This window comes from Drosophila miranda, chromosome 2 (assembly GCF_003369915.1).
Source record: "Drosophila miranda strain MSH22 chromosome 2, D.miranda_PacBio2.1, whole genome shotgun sequence".
Classification (NCBI taxonomy): Eukaryota; Metazoa; Arthropoda; class Insecta; order Diptera; family Drosophilidae; genus Drosophila; species Drosophila miranda.
The window spans coordinates 26,072,709-26,090,149 of NC_046675.1; the positions used below are offsets into that span (position 1 = coordinate 26,072,709).

Genomic DNA, 17,441 nt, shown 5'->3' on the forward strand with positions numbered 1-17,441 from the left:
TGCTTTGCGGGAGCGGAAGGGGGTGTGGCGAAATTTGGACACGAAACGGTCAAGGTCCGATATCACAGGAGTGTGGATACCAAATTTGGTTGCTCTGGCTCTTATAGGCTCTGAGATCCTTGAACTCATATTTTGCAATTGGCAAAACCGACCATGAAACCTGTGTGTTAGAGAGAGACAGAGCGAGAAAGAATGAAATTGTTTTCTTGATTCTGGCTATAATCATTATACGATCTGGTTCAGATTTTGCACTCTAGAACATATAATTATCCTCTACTACTCTGCGTTTTCTGTTTTCTCGTAACTTTGAAATTGTGGATGCCACAGATTTTCGCCCTTTGAGCACTAGGCGCTGATAGGGACGTACAGACGGACGGACGGACAGACGGACAGACAGACAGGGCTCAATAGACTCGGCTATTGATGCTGATCAAGAATATATATACTTTATGGGGTCGGAAACGATTCCTTCTGGACGTTACACACATCCACTTTCACCACAAATCTAATATACCCCAATACTCATTTTGAGTATCGGGTATAAAAAATAAATATTTACCAAAATTTATTTGCGGTTTTTGATCAAAGGCGACAGAATCATTTTACAGCTACAGGATATAACTTTGTTTTAAACACTAAAAGGTATCTTCCGTGCTGGTACAGTTTTTTCCAGTAGCCAGTATTGTTTTCTGAAGTTAATGTCGCTTTGCTAGTTATGTAGTTATTCCAAGTTAGTGTGGTTGTCCAGGTGGATCCGCACGTATTTAGATGACTTGGTGGCTGCGATAGCTGACCCATTTCTTTATGGGGTCACCCTCCGTTTGGAGGTATATATTTTCTTTTTGGTCTGTCATTAATTTATTTGGATGTCATTTTTTTTAACAATATAATCAAGACACCAACATTTTCGGAAGTTTGAAGGTTGGTAGATGTAGAAAGCTATTCTTTAACTTATCATTTTTAGACTCTTGAAGATCGTTTTATAAAAATGAGCAAACGTTTTTGCTAAGATTTCATATCAGTGTTGGTTTCTACATATGTATATTTATACTGGAAAGCGAATCATATGCATATGTATATATGTATCCATAAATATTTGCAAGGTTATTCGACGGTTCTTTTAATTTCATTTGTAAACAGTTTCAGATAGGGTTAATTTTTATTTAAAAAATTATATTAATGAACTATACATCCGATCGCGTTTTATACATTTACTGACGCTAGAAGTCAGCAACGAGCTGAACTTGTAGATAGGCAACGCCATCAAAACTAAGTTTATAAAAAACCTATGCGTGTCATGTGTGGTTGTTCCGTTTGTTTGATCGCAACCGCGCTAGTGCAGATCGCTCTTCCTTTTCGTCGCTTGTATACTGGCCTGCATTAGATCTTGGTCAGGCGTTTCGATTCTCGTATAGCAACACTTTAAGTGTTTCTTCGTAAATACGTGCCTCAGGAAATTCCACTTTAGTATGTTTTCGATCAGTTGCATAAACTATAGAAGTACAACACACTTCAGCAACCATTTTTCCGTGCCCATAAAAGGACCAGCAACATATTTCTCTTGGTCCTATAACATCTTTGATGAATAAAATGCGTTCGTTGAAACGCAGAGAGAACTTGTCGAAAAGTTCAATATTTTTTAATAAATTGTCATCGGATGTGCTTGTGTATGAATACTTGTTGTTTTGTCGCTGCACCACTAAAATAACAGCCGGTTTCGAAGACGCGCTGATTAGAAGTTGTTGCTCTTTTTGCGAAGTTATCAATGGAATGCGGCAAATGGGTTTTGGCTCAATGTGTGCATATAGTGCCCGTTCACATGACAATGCAAGCTCGGTAATGCAGTAGTATTTTGATTCTGCAAGTAGCTCAGCTATTTCTTTGTTAGTTTCGGGTAATGGGACACTGCCATCGCGCAAGAAGTTGAGTATGATTCCAAAATGGTTTCCACAGCGATCTATTAGTATCCAACCTGCAACGTGAATTTTTGTATACATATTACAGAATAATTTCAATGTAAATTAATTACCTTCTGAATCAGTTAGCACCTCCATGCGACCACTAAACATAGCGCTTAGCATTGTATCATTATGCCTTGTCAGTGTTCCGATTGTAGTATAATATAAGCAACCACCAACATTCAGCTTGACATACTGAGACGAATGCCCTTTTAACAGCACTTTCTGATCACCGGACATGGCTTCAGACTGCTTGGCATGAAGCACAAATTGGTGGCTACTTTCTGCAGGTGCCAAAATCACTTTGTCTTGTAGAGCGGAACCCAGGTCTTCAATGCAGCAAGCTATTTCTTTTGGTGCACCTATGACACCAACGCCCTTTTGTTTGGAGCTTTGGCAAACGCTATCTTTTGCGTTGCTTACGCTCGCACAATCCTCCAGCGCTATGGGATCAATTTTTACGAATGTATTAGCCACGATGAAGAACTAAATCCAATTTGGTTACAAAGAAAATCAGTTTGCAAAATTATCTCTACATCAAAACGGACAGTCAATAAAACTATATATCGATAAAAAGTTCTATTTCCGATACTTTCTTTATTTTCATCCCTGGCATCGGAATATTTTGTCTAGGGCACATACAAAATATTAACATAATCAAGTATGCTTTGATATATTTTTTTGTATGTGTTGCTTGTTTTGGGACTTTGAAAGGTTTTCCTCCGTAAGAACGGCAATTTTGTCAATTTGTGCTCAAGGTACCTGATTTTGGACGTCGAAAAAAAAAACGGCCGGCGACAAATATGCGAAATAGCAGAGTAAAAAGAACAGACGACCTTTCATTTTGTCGAAATGAAAATGTTTTCGTTTAGAAAACGTAGCAACCTTGCGGAATGTGAAAACGGGAGCACCAATGGGCGGGACGTCACGCCTAATTGATTAGAAATAGTCAGTCCGCGCTCAAAGGTGTTTGGAACAATTCGCAAATTCTTTCGAATACAAAGCCTTCCTAAATAGTGGAAAATATCTCGCCGTCTCTTTTCCTCAGGAATTCGAATTATCAAAACATAAAATAAAAATATATGTAAAAATGCTCTCTTGGTTTGTATTTTACAAAAAAATGTTGACATATCACCCAGTCATACCGAATGGTTTTAGGCAACATATATATAAAATCAGCAACGCGATTTTAAATATAAACCTTTCCAGGGCTATCAAACGGAAGTTAAGTAAACAAATGAATAAAATAGTTTGATATCAGCTACCGTATCAATTAGATGCGCTTTTTGTGCTTGTTGTTCGTATTATTACGTATATGTATTATTAATATGAACCATACTAATACTCTGCTTAGACGAGAGTGGAGCGGACGTCGTCCTGGTCCAGCAACCATGACATTTTACATTTAAGTTCTAGAAAATCATACCCTGGTTGTTTAAATGACCTCGGAGTCCTACATGATCATAAGTTGTGTTTTAACAGCCATATAGCCGCAACAGTAAATAAAGCTAAGAGTGTTTTAGCGATCATCAAGCTTTGGTTTAAGAAGTTTGACGACCCGTACGTGACGAAACAACTGTATATCTTGTTAGTACGTCCGATATTGGAGTATTGTTCCTTTGTGTGGAGCCCGCAGTATAAAGAGCAGCAGGTTGTTATTGAATCTGTGCAAAAGCAATTTTAATTTTTGCCCTTCGTAACTTTAACTGGGACTCGGGTAGAATCTTGTCACCATAGACCTACCGGTCTATGCTAAATCTTATTGACCTGCCGTCGTCACACCATCGCAGAATATGCAATGGCGTTATGTTCATGCACAAGCTCCTAATTATAATAAGATCTGGCGTCCTGGACTAAAATATCACTACGGAAAACCCGGGGCCACATACATGCTATAAAATCAGAAATAGAGGAAACATCAGAGCCCGCAAGGCTACGCAAGATCCCCGCGAAAACTACCCACTAACTCCAGTGAGGAGTCCCTAACCATTTTATTAGACACGCGTTTCCCCCGGGTGTACAACCATCGAACCGGCATACCTCCCTAGAGAGGGAGCGGTAACTTCGATGGATCACATCCACATGCAAAGTTGCAATTATTTTCTTGGGGAAATACCTCCAAACACTCCACTACATAATGACCGCAAAGCTTGCGGGACTCTCGAATGGACAGTATCGAGCGGACTGACAGTATTCACAAATAAATACAAGATCCCTCTCCTAACACCCCCATATTAAATTGATGCAGGATATCCTTCAGCAACAGTGGCATTTACTTATGGTTGGTAATTGGCAAAAAGTTGAATTGGAAATATTTAACCTCCTTATCAATGATCTTCCCCAAGTTTTAACTAATTCACGAGTCCTAATGTATGCTGATGATGTCAAGCTATGTTTTTCCTACAGCGATCTGGTAACCTCGTTATTTCTTCAATCAGATCTCGACGCTCTCAAAAATTGGTACATTATTAGCGCTCTTCCTCTTAACATTTCCAAATTTAACGCCATGACCCTCCATCGCAACAAGTCTTACCTTTTTAACTTCACAATTCATAAAATTTCCTTGGAACGCCTATACAAAGTTAATGACTTAGGCATTATTTTCGTACATAACTTATGTTTTAGTTCTCATATATCCGCTATTTCGAATAAAGCCAAAGGAGTCCTTGTCTTTATCAAAAGATGGTCGAAGGAATTTTCTGACCCCTAACCACTAAACTATTCTACACCTATCTTGGAATATGGTTCCTGTATCTGGTCTCCCCATTACCAAAAATATCAAGATATGCTCGAGTCCGTTCAAAAACAATTCCTTATCTTTGCCCTGCGCGGACTTAATTGGGACCCCTCTCGTCATCTTCCTTCTTATGAGAGTCGGCTGCGTCTCATGAACTTGCACTCTCCTGAAAGTCGTAGGAGTTTCCATGGAATTCTGTTTCTCCACAAACTTCTCCTAGGCGACGTTGAATCCTCGGCCCTCATTAGCCTTATCAATATTGCTGTCCCATCCCGCCCAACTAGGCATTACTATCCTCTGCGTCGTCCTGTCCTTCGAACTACTCTGACCATGAATCTTGTCGTAGCCTTTGCCGCGACTACAATAAATTTGTTTATCTTTTTTTCCTTTGATACTTGTGCTTCCAAAGTAAAATCTTTAATGAATAATTATTTTATTTAATTTTATGATTTCTACCTTCTTATTTTTACACAGTTTAACTGTCCATAGTTGAACTCTAAACATTAAACATAAACCTGAACGTCAAAAATAAAGTGACGAAGGCCACGACAGCGCTCTATACATGTACAAAATCCATTTTTGTAAAAAGGGGCACCAACCCAAGTATAGTCCAATGGATGCATCTAGCAATAGTTAGGCCAATACTACACTACGGAGTTACTGCGTGGTGACCGGAGCAATTGAACACAGAGTACACAGATACCCCCTTCAATACATTCAGTCCTCACAGAGACGAATGGCTCGACTGACTTCCAGGCCCAGATGGGGCCATACAGGCCATACACAGATCACTGTACCGTCTTCATTGCTACCCACTTGAAATGGAAACCATCAAGTATGCCTTTGAGTAAAATGTCAAAGTTTACTAAATTTTTTTTTGTTAAATTCGAACGAAATACCCTCTAAAGGTAGCTTTTCTGATAGAAACATAACTAAAAAGTCGCGATTCATCTAGGGGTCTACTGCTAGTTGGCTACATTCTGAGCAACGTATATGGAGGCCGTATATCGCACATTCACAGAACTCAGGAAGGTCCCCTGAAATTGCAACTCATTCCTCCCAAAACGTACATCTTGAAAGTAAACAACGTACAGGCAGGGTCAAAACAATCCTTCACTTACCTTTTAGTTGATGCTGTTGGAGGGGCTTGGTTGGTTTTTCGGCATTCGGTTTATATTCTAATCGGAATAAATTTATTTTATTAAACAAATTCGCATGGGAACTTTTCACTTTCAGTTTTGTTTTTCACTCACTATTTTCCTTTTCCATTTTTATATTTTTTATTATTTTTATTTTTGTTGAATTTTATATCTGTTCTCAACGACTGAACTGTTTCGAATGACTGCAATATTTATTTCCTGTTTTCTGATGCCAAACTTTTTACTTTAAATATGTTTGACGTATAGCGCTGTGCTGTGTGATCGATTCTAATAATCTTGTAGTTGAATCTGTAGTAAATGATTAATTTTCATTTGGTGTGCAGTTAGTTGGTGCTCAATTAAGAAATTCTGCTTTTCAACTATCCTAGGAATTCTCTAAATAGCATTTTTTATACCGGGTACTCGAAGGGTTTAGGGATACTGCTATTTATATTTCAGACCTAACAATAAAAAAATGAACTTAGGTCCTGGAAAATGGGGTTATTTATTTTTGTAATATTTTCCATGAAGGCCTTTGGGGCCCTTTGCCGTTCTCCACGCTGCTGTAGGGCGCCAGAAGTGGCGGAGCTTGTGGATGGAGTGGGAGTGGCCGTGGGCGGGGCTGGGGCTCCAGTGAGTTGATTAGGTCTGTACTGACCGCCGGTACAACAGCAGCTGCTTATTATTTTAGTGAAAAACGAACAAAATCTTTGACTCCATTGATTTCCACTAAGGAAAGGAGTGAAATCTTTCATGCACATGTCAATCCACACACAATTGTTTCATCAGAGGTTCTGCTATTTTTCATGCGCTCAAGCAAGTAAATTATTTCAAATGATTGACCAATGGTTCGATAAAATTTAAATGCAATCGAAATTAATTCGCGGTGCAGTCAAAATATAACGATACAAAAAATTGGCTTTTACGAATAAAAAAGTAAATAAACCGTATTTTCCCTTAAACCTTAAACCATCCCGGGCCAGGCTCAGGAGAGATTTTCGAACTCGCAAGTGGGACGATTGGACCAACCAGGACTTCAAGCGGCGGACGAAGCGACCCGTTCAGCACACACGTGCGCCGGCTACTGCGTAGCTCTGGTCGACAGCTCTGGAATACATATGTCTAGTGTCATATAGCATAACGTAGAGTAGAGTAGAGTAGAGTGTGCCCCTTACATGATGATAATGATAAAATATACAATTTATAAAGAATAATCATATTTGAATTGAATTACTATAGGCAGAAGTGAAGCTGTTTTTTGATGCCTACACGAAGTACATAGGATTCGTCTTCATGAACTCTGGAACAATCAAACGCTTTGCGTACTCCTCCTGTGGAGAACGGAACTTGGTGGAGCTGGAAGAAAAGCGGTTAAGATATTAGTCAAGACGTTATCAGAACGAATATATGAAACAATAATAGTATTAATATCGCACCCAGTGAGGTAGACACGTCCACGTGCCGCAGCCAAATGTGCCAAATATGCCGGAGCCGGATAAGACACTGCGCGGTTGCAACGAGGAAACATGTGACAAAGATTGTATGTCAATTGCTGCAGTACATCAATATCCAAGTTGCCCGTATTCTCAATTACGTTGTAACGCGTCGGCTTGGCCGTCCCCTGATTCGCCTGATGGCTGACCATGAAGAACTCCATTTCATTGGGATGGACAACTGTGCGATCTACGACGGTTCCCGGATCGACATTGTTGAACTTGTTATATTGCGATGGAGCTCCGTTCGGAAAGAAGCGCGTATGATGCCGCTTAACTACAATGACGCAGCAAATCTTGGGTTTAATGTGCATCTGAAAGGCGAACGGTCGAGTAGCGATAGAAAATGACAACAAAATCTGGATGCAACGGTTCCAATTACCTTGCAGCAGGCCGCAGAAATTCCTCTCAACTCTTCACTTTTGATCTTGGGGAACTGACCATCGCCGACACCATCACGGTAATAGATGATGTGCTCGGGATAGGATTTCCGGAACTGATAATAAACACGCAAGTGCTCCAGGGTTATCGACTCCATGTCCTCGATCTCCTCCAGGGTAGAGCGTTGCAAGCGATATTGCATGTTATATGAAGCCCCGAAAGGATCATGGGAGGCGGCAACACCCACCACACTGGGGATCTCCCACTGATCGGGCGACGGATGACTCACATCGGCACCCAAAAACATTGCGTTCTTTAACAGACAGCGCGGGTCATCCCTTAGCTTGTGATTAATACCGTTCAGCTTGGAATTGACCTTAAGTAGAACGTTACCAATACACTGCGGGTTGCATTTACGCTCGACTGTGATCTGCTTGATGCATTGTGTGAGAATGCCGTGCTTCAGCTCAGCCTTTTGCTTCACGACATCATAACAGCGCCCGACATTTGGTATAATAACGAACACCAAATCAAATTGATTTTTTTTGAAATCGTGGAAATGAGCATCTATTTCACGTTCGTCCTTGTAATTCCGTATCTCGGCTTTGGTATCCAGGCACAGATTGAGGGTGCGACTCTGCTGAAGAACCTGCGACGAAAATTAGTCGGATTAGGATCGGATCTGTTTGAAATGCTGCAATGAACTTACCATCTTCTGAAGCTCGTCCACATACAGGTAGTTAATCTTACCGTAGAGTATGGCCCATTTATGTGGCTTTGGCTTGGGTTCAAAGAATTGCATGCGATCCATGCGCCACGAACCGTTCCTCACCGAAGCCAAATTGTTGTTTTTGTACTCAATCTGAGGCGCATTGAGCGTGCGTGTATTCACGACGATGAAGTCATTGCCCAGCCGTATGCCAAAGTGGCTGATGGTCGGGTCTAAATTGTGCTTGAAATATTCCAGCAAGCGGACGATCTTGGCCTTCCTCTCGTTGGTTGACGTGCCAGCAAACTTAAGCATGGCCGCCACCCGAGCAGCAGTATCCTTGCGCTGCGATACGATACAGATAAATCAAATAAAAGCAGGAAACGCAGAATGATTTGGAGTGAAGGGAAGCTCCCCGCTTGGGAGATTTTTAACTCACCTTCATTGTCTGCCCATCGTCCATGCGACATAGTTCGATAGGCAAATAAATGCGTTTTAACGGCGGCCAAACATGCAAGCAGAGAAGGTTCGGAAACTTTAAATCATACTCCCGAGACTTGAAGTACTTTGCAACGGTCGTTTCTTTCCCATCCAGCTCAAATGTCTGAGTGCTAGCCGGAGCCTTGGAAAGCCCGTTGACTCTGAAGACGCGAGGGGCGCTGCCAAGACAGGCAGGCGGGTCGTAAATTATATAAATGTCATTTAGGAATGACTCAATATCAGAACGCCTGTAGTCAAGATTTGTGCTTTTGTCAATTTTCTGCCGCTGATAATGCTCTATATAGTCAATGATCGACATGGCCTTCGGATAGGCCTTGTGTGATATGTCCACATTAACAAACGGGCGATCGCCAAGCACGAATGTTTGATGGAGCCCAACCAGAGCTTCGTAGCCGTCTTTAAGATCAAAGGCGTTTCCGGGATCAGACCTTTTGAAGAAGGAGCGACCGGCGCGTCTAGCGGTGTTATGACAGGGAGCCGCCAACACAACCTCCAGACACTGCAAGGCTCGCATGGGCTTATCATAAATCTTGTCCTTCATGTAGCTGCAAAAATGGAAAACTGCACACATTCGGTTCAATTCGTTCAATTCGGTTCACTCACCTTCTTAGTGAGCTCAAATCGACTTCCGAGTCCTGTGTCTTCTTGAGCTCCACAGTGTAATTCAAGGTACGGCCGTGGCGATCTGTTACCTGGACGACAAGAGGGCAAGTTTCACTTCAAAAGCACATCAAACTCAGCGAAATATACAACACTTACTTTCACTTCTTAGCCCTGGGGCTGCATTTTAGTTTCACAACTGAGTAGCACGATGCACGTCCATCATATGCGGCAATCGCACCCCCAAATGTTCAACTCTGTACTGCTCAAAAGCCTGACGATAGAACTTCTTAGGAAGTACTGACGTGATCTTCACATCGTACTGATAGGCCACCGCAGGCATTTTATCCAAGCTAACGTCGAGATAATTAACAGATACTTGACCTGGTTTTCCCAAAGTTCCACGTTTCATGGTGCCTGCTGGGAGTGGCGGCACCACTTTTTGGGTCTGAGGGAGCAGAGGCTGCAACCTAATAGATATGATCATTATCTATGATTCTGCGTTTTTAGTTTTCTCGAATGTGCAATATTGTGGATGCAACAGATTTTTGTCCTTTGGGGGGCGGAAGGGGGTGGGGCGAAATTCTAAGATATAAGTTTTATAGTGAGATCTAACAGAAGTGCGGATACCAAATTTGGTTACTCTAGCCTTAATAGTCTCTGAGATTTGTGGATGCCCCAGATTTTCGTGCTTTGCGGGAGCGGAAGGGGGTGTGGCGAAATTTGGACACGAAACGGTCAAGGTCCGATATCACAGGAGTGTGGATACCAAATTTGGTTGCTCTGGCTCTTATAGGCTCTGAGATCCTTGAACTCATATTTTGCAATTGGCAAAACCGACCATGAAACCTGTGTGTTAGAGAGAGACAGAGCGAGAAAGAATGAAATTGTTTTCTTGATTCTGGCTATAATCATTATACGATCTGGTTCAGATTTTGCACTCTAGAACATATAATTATCCTCTACTACTCTGCGTTTTCTGTTTTCTCGTAACTTTGAAATTGTGGATGCCACAGATTTTCGCCCTTTGAGCACTAGGCGCTGATAGGGACGTACAGACGGACGGACGGACAGACGGACAGACAGACAGGGCTCAATAGACTCGGCTATTGATGCTGATCAAGAATATATATACTTTATGGGGTCGGAAACGATTCCTTCTGGACGTTACACACATCCACTTTCACCACAAATCTAATATACCCCAATACTCATTTTGAGTATCGGGTATAAAAAATAAATATTTACCAAAATTTATTTGCGGTTTTTGATCAAAGGCGACAGAATCATTTTACAGCTACAGGATATAACTTTGTTTTAAACACTAAAAGGTATCTTCCGTGCTGGTACAGTTTTTTCCAGTAGCCAGTATTGTTTTCTGAAGTTAATGTCGCTTTGCTAGTTATGTAGTTATTCCAAGTTAGTGTGGTTGTCCAGGTGGATCCGCACGTATTTAGATGACTTGGTGGCTGCGATAGCTGACCCATTTCTTTATGGGGTCACCCTCCGTTTGGAGGTATATATTTTCTTTTTGGTCTGTCATTAATTTATTTGGATGTCATTTTTTTTAACAATATAATCAAGACACCAACATTTTCGGAAGTTTGAAGGTTGGTAGATGTAGAAAGCTATTCTTTAACTTATCATTTTTAGACTCTTGAAGATCGTTTTATAAAAATGAGCAAACGTTTTTTTAACATAGAATTAATATTATTTTGTTCGCTTGCTAAGATTTCATATCAGTGTTGGTTTCTACATATGTATATTTATACTGGAAAGCAAATCATATACATATGTATCCATAAATATTTGCAAGGTTATTCGACGGTTCTTTTAATTTCATTTGTAAACAGTTTCAGATAGGGTTAATTTTTATTTAAAAAATTATATTAATGAACTATACATCCGATCGCGTTTTATACATTTACTGACGCTAGAAGTCAGCAACGAGCTGAACTTGTAGATAGGCAACGCCATCAAAACTAAGTTTATAAAAAACCTATGCGTGTCATGTGTGGTTGTTCCGTTTGTTTGATCGCAACCGCGCTAGTGCAGATCGCTCTTCCTCTTCGTCGCTTGTATACTGATGCATGCTTGTTCCGCTAACACCCCCCACACGTACAGAAGATGTGGCCTGCATTAGATCTTGGTCAGGGGCGTTTCGATTCTCGTATAGCAACACTTTAAGTGTTTCTTCGTAAATACGTGCCTCAGGAAATTCCACTTTATTATGTTTTCGATCAGTTGCATAAACCATAGAAGTACAACACACTTCAGCAACCTTTTTTCCGTGCCCATAAAAGGACCAGCAACATATTTCTCTTGGTCCTATAACATCTTTGATGAATAAAATGCGTTCGTTGAAACGCAGAGAGAACTTGTCGAAAAGTTCAATATTTTTTAATAAATTGTCATCGGATGTGCTTGTGTATGAATACTTGTTGTTTTGTCGCTGCACCACTAAAATAACAGCCGGTTTCGAAGACGCGCTGATTAGAAGTTGTTGCTCTTTTTGCGAAGTTATCAATGGAATGCGGCAAATGGGTTTTGGCTCAATGTGTGCATATAGTGCCCGTTCACATGACAATGCAAGCTCGGTAATGCAGTAGTATTTTGATTCTGCAAGTAGCTCAGCTATTTCTTTGTTAGTTTCGGGTAATGGGACACTGCCATCGCGCAAGAAGTTGAGTATGATTCCAAAATGGTTTCCACAGCGATCTATTAGTATCCAACCTGCAACGTGAATTTTTGTATACATATTACAGAATAATTTCAATGTAAATTAATTACCTTCTGAATCAGTTAGCACCTCCATGCGACCACTAAACATAGCGCTTAGCATTGTATCATTATGCCTTGTCAGTGTTCCGATTGTAGTATAATATAAGCAACCACCAACATTCAGCTTGACATACTGAGACGAATGCCCTTTTAACAGCACTTTCTGATCACCGGACATGGCTTCAGACTGCTTGGCATGAAGCACAAATTGGTGGCTACTTTCTGCAGGTGCCAAAATCACTTTGTCTTGTAGAGCGGAACCCAGGTCTTCAATGCAGCAAGCTATTTCTTTTGGTGCACCTATGACACCAACGCCCTTTTGTTTGGAGCTTTGGCAAACGCTATCTTTTGCGTTGCTCGCACAATCCTCCAGCGCTATGGGATCAATTTTTACGAATGTATTAGCCACGATGAAGAACTAAATCCAATTTGGTTACAAAGAAAATCAGTTTGCAAAATTATCTCTACATCAAAACGGACAGTCAATAAAACTATATATCGATAAAAAGTTATATTTCCGATACTTTCTTTATTTTCATCCCTGGCATCGGAATATTTTGTCTAGGGCACATACAAAATATTAACATAATCAAGTATTCTTTGATATATTTTTTTGTATGTGTTGCTTGTTTTGGGACTTTGAAAGGTTTTCCTCCGTAAGAACGGCAATTTTGTCAATTTGTGCTCAAGGTACCTGATTTTGGACGTCGAAAAAAAAACGGCCGGCGACAAATATGCGAAATAGCAGAGTAAAAAGAACAGACGACCTTTCATTTTGTCGAAATGAAAATGTTTTCGTTTAGAAAACGTAGCAACCTTGCGGAATGTGAAAACGGGAGCACCAATGGGCGGGACGTCACGCCTAATTGATTAGAAATAGTCAGTCCGCGCTCAAAGGTGTTTGGAACAATTCGCAAATTCTTTCGAATACAAAGCCTTCCTAAATAGTGGAAAATATCTCGCCGTCTCTTTTCCTCAGGAATTCGAATTATCAAAACATAAAATAAAAATATATGTAAAAATGCTCTCTTGGTTTGTATTTTACAAAAAAATGTTGACATATCACCCAGTCATACCGAATGTTTTTAGGCAACATATATATAAAATCAGCAACGCGATTTTAAATATAAACCTTTCCAGGGCTATCAAACGGAAGTTAAGTAAACAAATGAATAAAATAGTTTGATATCAGCTACCGTATCAATTAGATGCGCTTTTTGTGCTTGTTGTTCGTATTATTACGTATATGTATTATTAATATGAACCATACTAATACTCTGCTTAGACGAGAGTGGAGCGGACGTCGTCCTGGTCCAGCAACCATGACATTTTACATTTAAGTTCTAGAAAATCATACCCTGGTTGTTTAAATGACCTCGGAGTCCTACATGATCATAAGTTGTGTTTTAACAGCCATATAGCCGCAACAGTAAATAAAGCTAAGAGTGTTTTAGCGATCATCAAGCTTTGGTTTAAGAAGTTTGACGACCCGTACGTGACGAAACAACTGTATATCTTGTTAGTACGTCCGATATTGGAGTATTGTTCCTTTGTGTGGAGCCCGCAGTATAAAGAGCAGCAGGTTGTTATTGAATCTGTGCAAAAGCAATTTTAATTTTTGCCCTTCGTAACTTTAACTGGGACTCGGGTAGAATCTTGTCACCCTACCGGTCTATGCTAAATCTTATTGACCTGCCGTCGTCACACCATCGCAGAATATGCAATGGCGTTATGTTCATGCACAAGCTCCTAATTATAATAAGATCTGGCGTCCTGGACTAAAATATCACTACGGAAAACCCGGGGCCACATACATGCTATAAAATCAGAAATAGAGGAAACATCAGAGCCCGCAAGGCTACGCAAGATCCCCGCGAAAACTACCCACTAACTCCAGTGAGGAGTCCCTAACCATTTTATTAGACACGCATTTCCCCCGGGTGTACAACCATCGAACCGGCATACCTCCCTAGAGAGGGAGCGGTAACTTCGATGGATCACATCCACATGCAAAGTTGCAATTATTTTCTTGGGAAAATACCTCCAAACACTCCACTACTTAATGACCGCAAAGCTTGCGGGACTCTCGAATGGACAGTATCGAGCGGACTGACAGTATTCACAAATAAATACAAGATCCCTCTCCTAACACCCCCATATTAAATTGATGCAGGATATCCTTCAGCAACAGTGGCATTTACTTATGGTTGGTAATTGGCAAAAAGTTGAATTGGAAATATTTAACCTCCTTATCAATGATCTTCCCCAAGTTTTAACTAATTCACGAGTCCTAATGTATGCTGATGATGTCAAGCTATGTTTTTCCTACAGCGATCTGGTAACCTCGTTATTTCTTCAATCAGATCTCGACGCTCTCAAAAATTGGTACATTATTAGCGCTCTTCCTCTTAACATTTCCAAATTTAACGCCATGACCCTCCATCGCAACAAGTCTTACCTTTTTAACTTCACAATTCATAAAATTTCCTTGGAACGCCTATACAAAGTTAATGACTTAGGCATTATTTTCGTACATAACTTATGTTGTAGTTCTCATATATCCGCTATTTCGAATAAAGCCAAAGGAGTCCTTGTCTTTATCAAAAGATGGTCGAAGGAATTTTCTGACCCCTAACCACTAAACTATTCTACACCTATCTTGGAATATGGTTCCTGTATCTGGTCTCCCCATTACCAAAAATATCAAGATATGCTCGAGTCCGTTCAAAAACAATTCCTTATCTTTGCCCTGCGCGGACTTAATTGGGACCCCTCTCGTCATCTTCCTTCTTATGAGAGTCGGCTGCGTCTCATGAACTTGCACTCTCCTGAAAGTCGTAGGAGTTTCCATGGAATTCTGTTTCTCCACAAACTTCTCCTAGGCGACGTTGAATCCTCGGCCCTCATTAGCCTTATCAATATTGCTGTCCCATCCCGCCCAACTAGGCATTACTATCCTCTGCGTCTTCCTGTCCTTCGAACTACTCTGACCATGAATCTTGTCGTAGCCTTTGCCGCGACTACAATAAATTTGTTTATCTTTTTTTCCTTTGATACTTGTGCTTCCAAAGTAAAATCTTCTTTAATGAATAATTATTTAATTTAATTTTATGATTTCTACCTTCTTATTTTTACACAGTTTAACTGTCCATAGTTGAACTCTAAACATTAAACATAAACCTGAACGTCAAAAATAAAGTGACGAAGGCCACGACAGCGCTCTATACATGTACAAAATCCATTTTTGTAAAAAGGGGCACCAACCCAAGTATAGTCCAATGGATGCATCTAGCAATAGTTAGGCCAATACTACACTACGGAGTTACTGCGTGGTGACCGGAGCAATTGAAAAGGACCACCAAAAAACTGTGCAAAGTTCAGCGAATTGCCGGCCTATGCATCAGTAGAACTCCACCCCAAATGATGCGCTAAATGCTATCTTATGCCCCCAGAGCCTTGAACTTGCAGGAAAGGAGCGGGCAGGCATGGCAGCAGTACTTCTGAGAGACTCCGACCAACCGACTCCTCCGGCACCACAGCACATAGGTCACTCATCCATTTTAATTAATAGCAATATCGTCCGTTTAAAAACATTCTACTGAGTTCCAAGAGAGTACACAGATACCCCCTTCAATACATTCAGTCCTCACAGAGACGAATGGCTCGACTGACTTCCAGGCCCAGATGGGGCCATACACAGATCACTGTACCGTCTTCATTGCTACCCACTTGAAATGGAAACCATCAAGTATGCCTTTGAGTAAAATGTCAAAGTTTACTAAATTTTTTTTTGTTAAATTCGAACGAAATACCCTCTAAAGGTAGCTTTTCTGATAGAAACATAACTAAAAAGTCGCGATTCATCTAGGGGTCTACTTCTAGTTGGCTACATTCTGAGCAACGTATATGGAGGCCGTATATCGCACATTCACAGAACTCAGGAAGGTCCCCTGAAATTGCAACTCATTCCTCCCAAAACGTACATCTTAAAAGTAAACAACGTACAGGCAGGGTCAAAACAATCCTTCACTTACCTTTTAGTTGATGCTGTTGGAGGGGCTTGCCGAAGTACCGCTTCATGGTTGGTTTGGTTGGTTTTTCGGCATTCGGTTTATATTCTAATCGGAATAAATTTATTTTATTAAACAAATTCGCATGGTAACTTTTCACTTTCAGTTTTGTATTTCACTCACTATTTTCCTTTTCCATTTTTATATTTTTTATTATTTTATTTTTGTTGAATTTTATATCTGTTCTCAACGACTGAACTGTTTCGAATGACTGCAATATTTATTTCCTGTTTTCTGATGCCAAACTTTTTACTCTAAATATGTTTGACGTATAGCACTGTGCTGTGTGATCGATTCTAATAATCTTGTAGTTGAATCTGTAGTAAATGATTAATTTTCATTTGGTGTGCAGTTAGTTGGTGCTAGACCTAACCTCAGACCTAACAATAAAAAAATGAACTTAGGTCCTGGAAAATGGGGTTATTTATTTATGTAATATTTTCCATGAAGGCCTTTGGGGCCCTTTGCCGTTCTCCACGCTGCTGTAGGGCGCCAGAAGTGGCGGAGCTTGTTGATGGAGTGGGAGTGGCCGTGGGCGGGGCTGGGGCTCCAGTGAGTTGATTAGGTCTGTACTGACCGCCGGTACAACAGCAGCTGCTTATTATTTTAGTGAAAAACGAACAAAATCTTTGACTCCATTGATTTCCACTAAGGAAAGGAGTGAAATCTTTCATGCACATGTCAATCCACACACAATTGTTTCATCAGAGGTTCTGCTATTTTTCATGCGCTCAAGCAAGTAAATTATTTCAAATGATTGACCAATGGTTCGATAAAATTTAAATGCAATCGAAATTAATTCGCGGTGCAGTCAAAATATAACGATACAAAAAATTGGCTTTTACGAATAAAAAAGTAAATAAACCGTATTTTCCCTTAAACCTTAAACCATCCCGGGCCAGGCTCAGGAGAGATTTTCGAACTCGCAAGTGGGACGATTGGACCAACCAGGACTTCAAGCGGCGGACGAAGCGACCCGTTCAGCACACACGTGCGCCGGCTACTGCGTAGCTCTGGTCGACAGCTCTGGAATACATATGTCTAGTGTCATATAGCATAACGTAGAGTAGAG

The 17,441-nt window shown here is 40.6% G+C and overlaps 1 protein-coding gene and 1 pseudogene across 6 annotated transcripts in view; both read right to left on the minus strand.

Moving 5' to 3' along the window:
* LOC117186899 (BTB/POZ domain-containing adapter for CUL3-mediated RhoA degradation protein 3-like) overlaps positions 1 to 16,707 on the minus strand; it is a 29,434-nt gene extending 12,727 nt beyond the window's left edge. The window contains exons 1-4 of one of the 6 annotated variants that reach the window (XM_033388212.1): positions 16,493 to 16,614; positions 16,334 to 16,417; positions 2,030 to 2,401; positions 1,377 to 1,972 (exon numbers count right to left, since the gene is read on the minus strand). In XM_033388212.1, the coding sequence (XP_033244103.1) occupies positions 1,392 to 1,972; positions 2,030 to 2,401; positions 16,334 to 16,417; positions 16,493 to 16,508 (1,053 nt within the window). In that variant the 5' untranslated portion in view covers positions 16,509 to 16,614 and the 3' untranslated portion in view covers positions 1,377 to 1,391. Of the gene's footprint in view, positions 1 to 1,376; positions 1,973 to 2,029; positions 2,402 to 4,210; positions 5,768 to 5,816; positions 5,874 to 5,948; positions 5,993 to 11,326; positions 12,252 to 12,308; positions 12,675 to 14,476; positions 16,285 to 16,333; positions 16,418 to 16,492 lie in introns of those variants that run through there. The other 5 variants (XM_033388213.1, XM_033388210.1, XM_033388215.1 and 2 more) reach the window with 5 other exon arrangements.
* The window catches only part of LOC117186896, a 29,765-nt pseudogene continuing 19,342 nt past the window's right edge, over positions 7,019 to 17,441 (minus strand).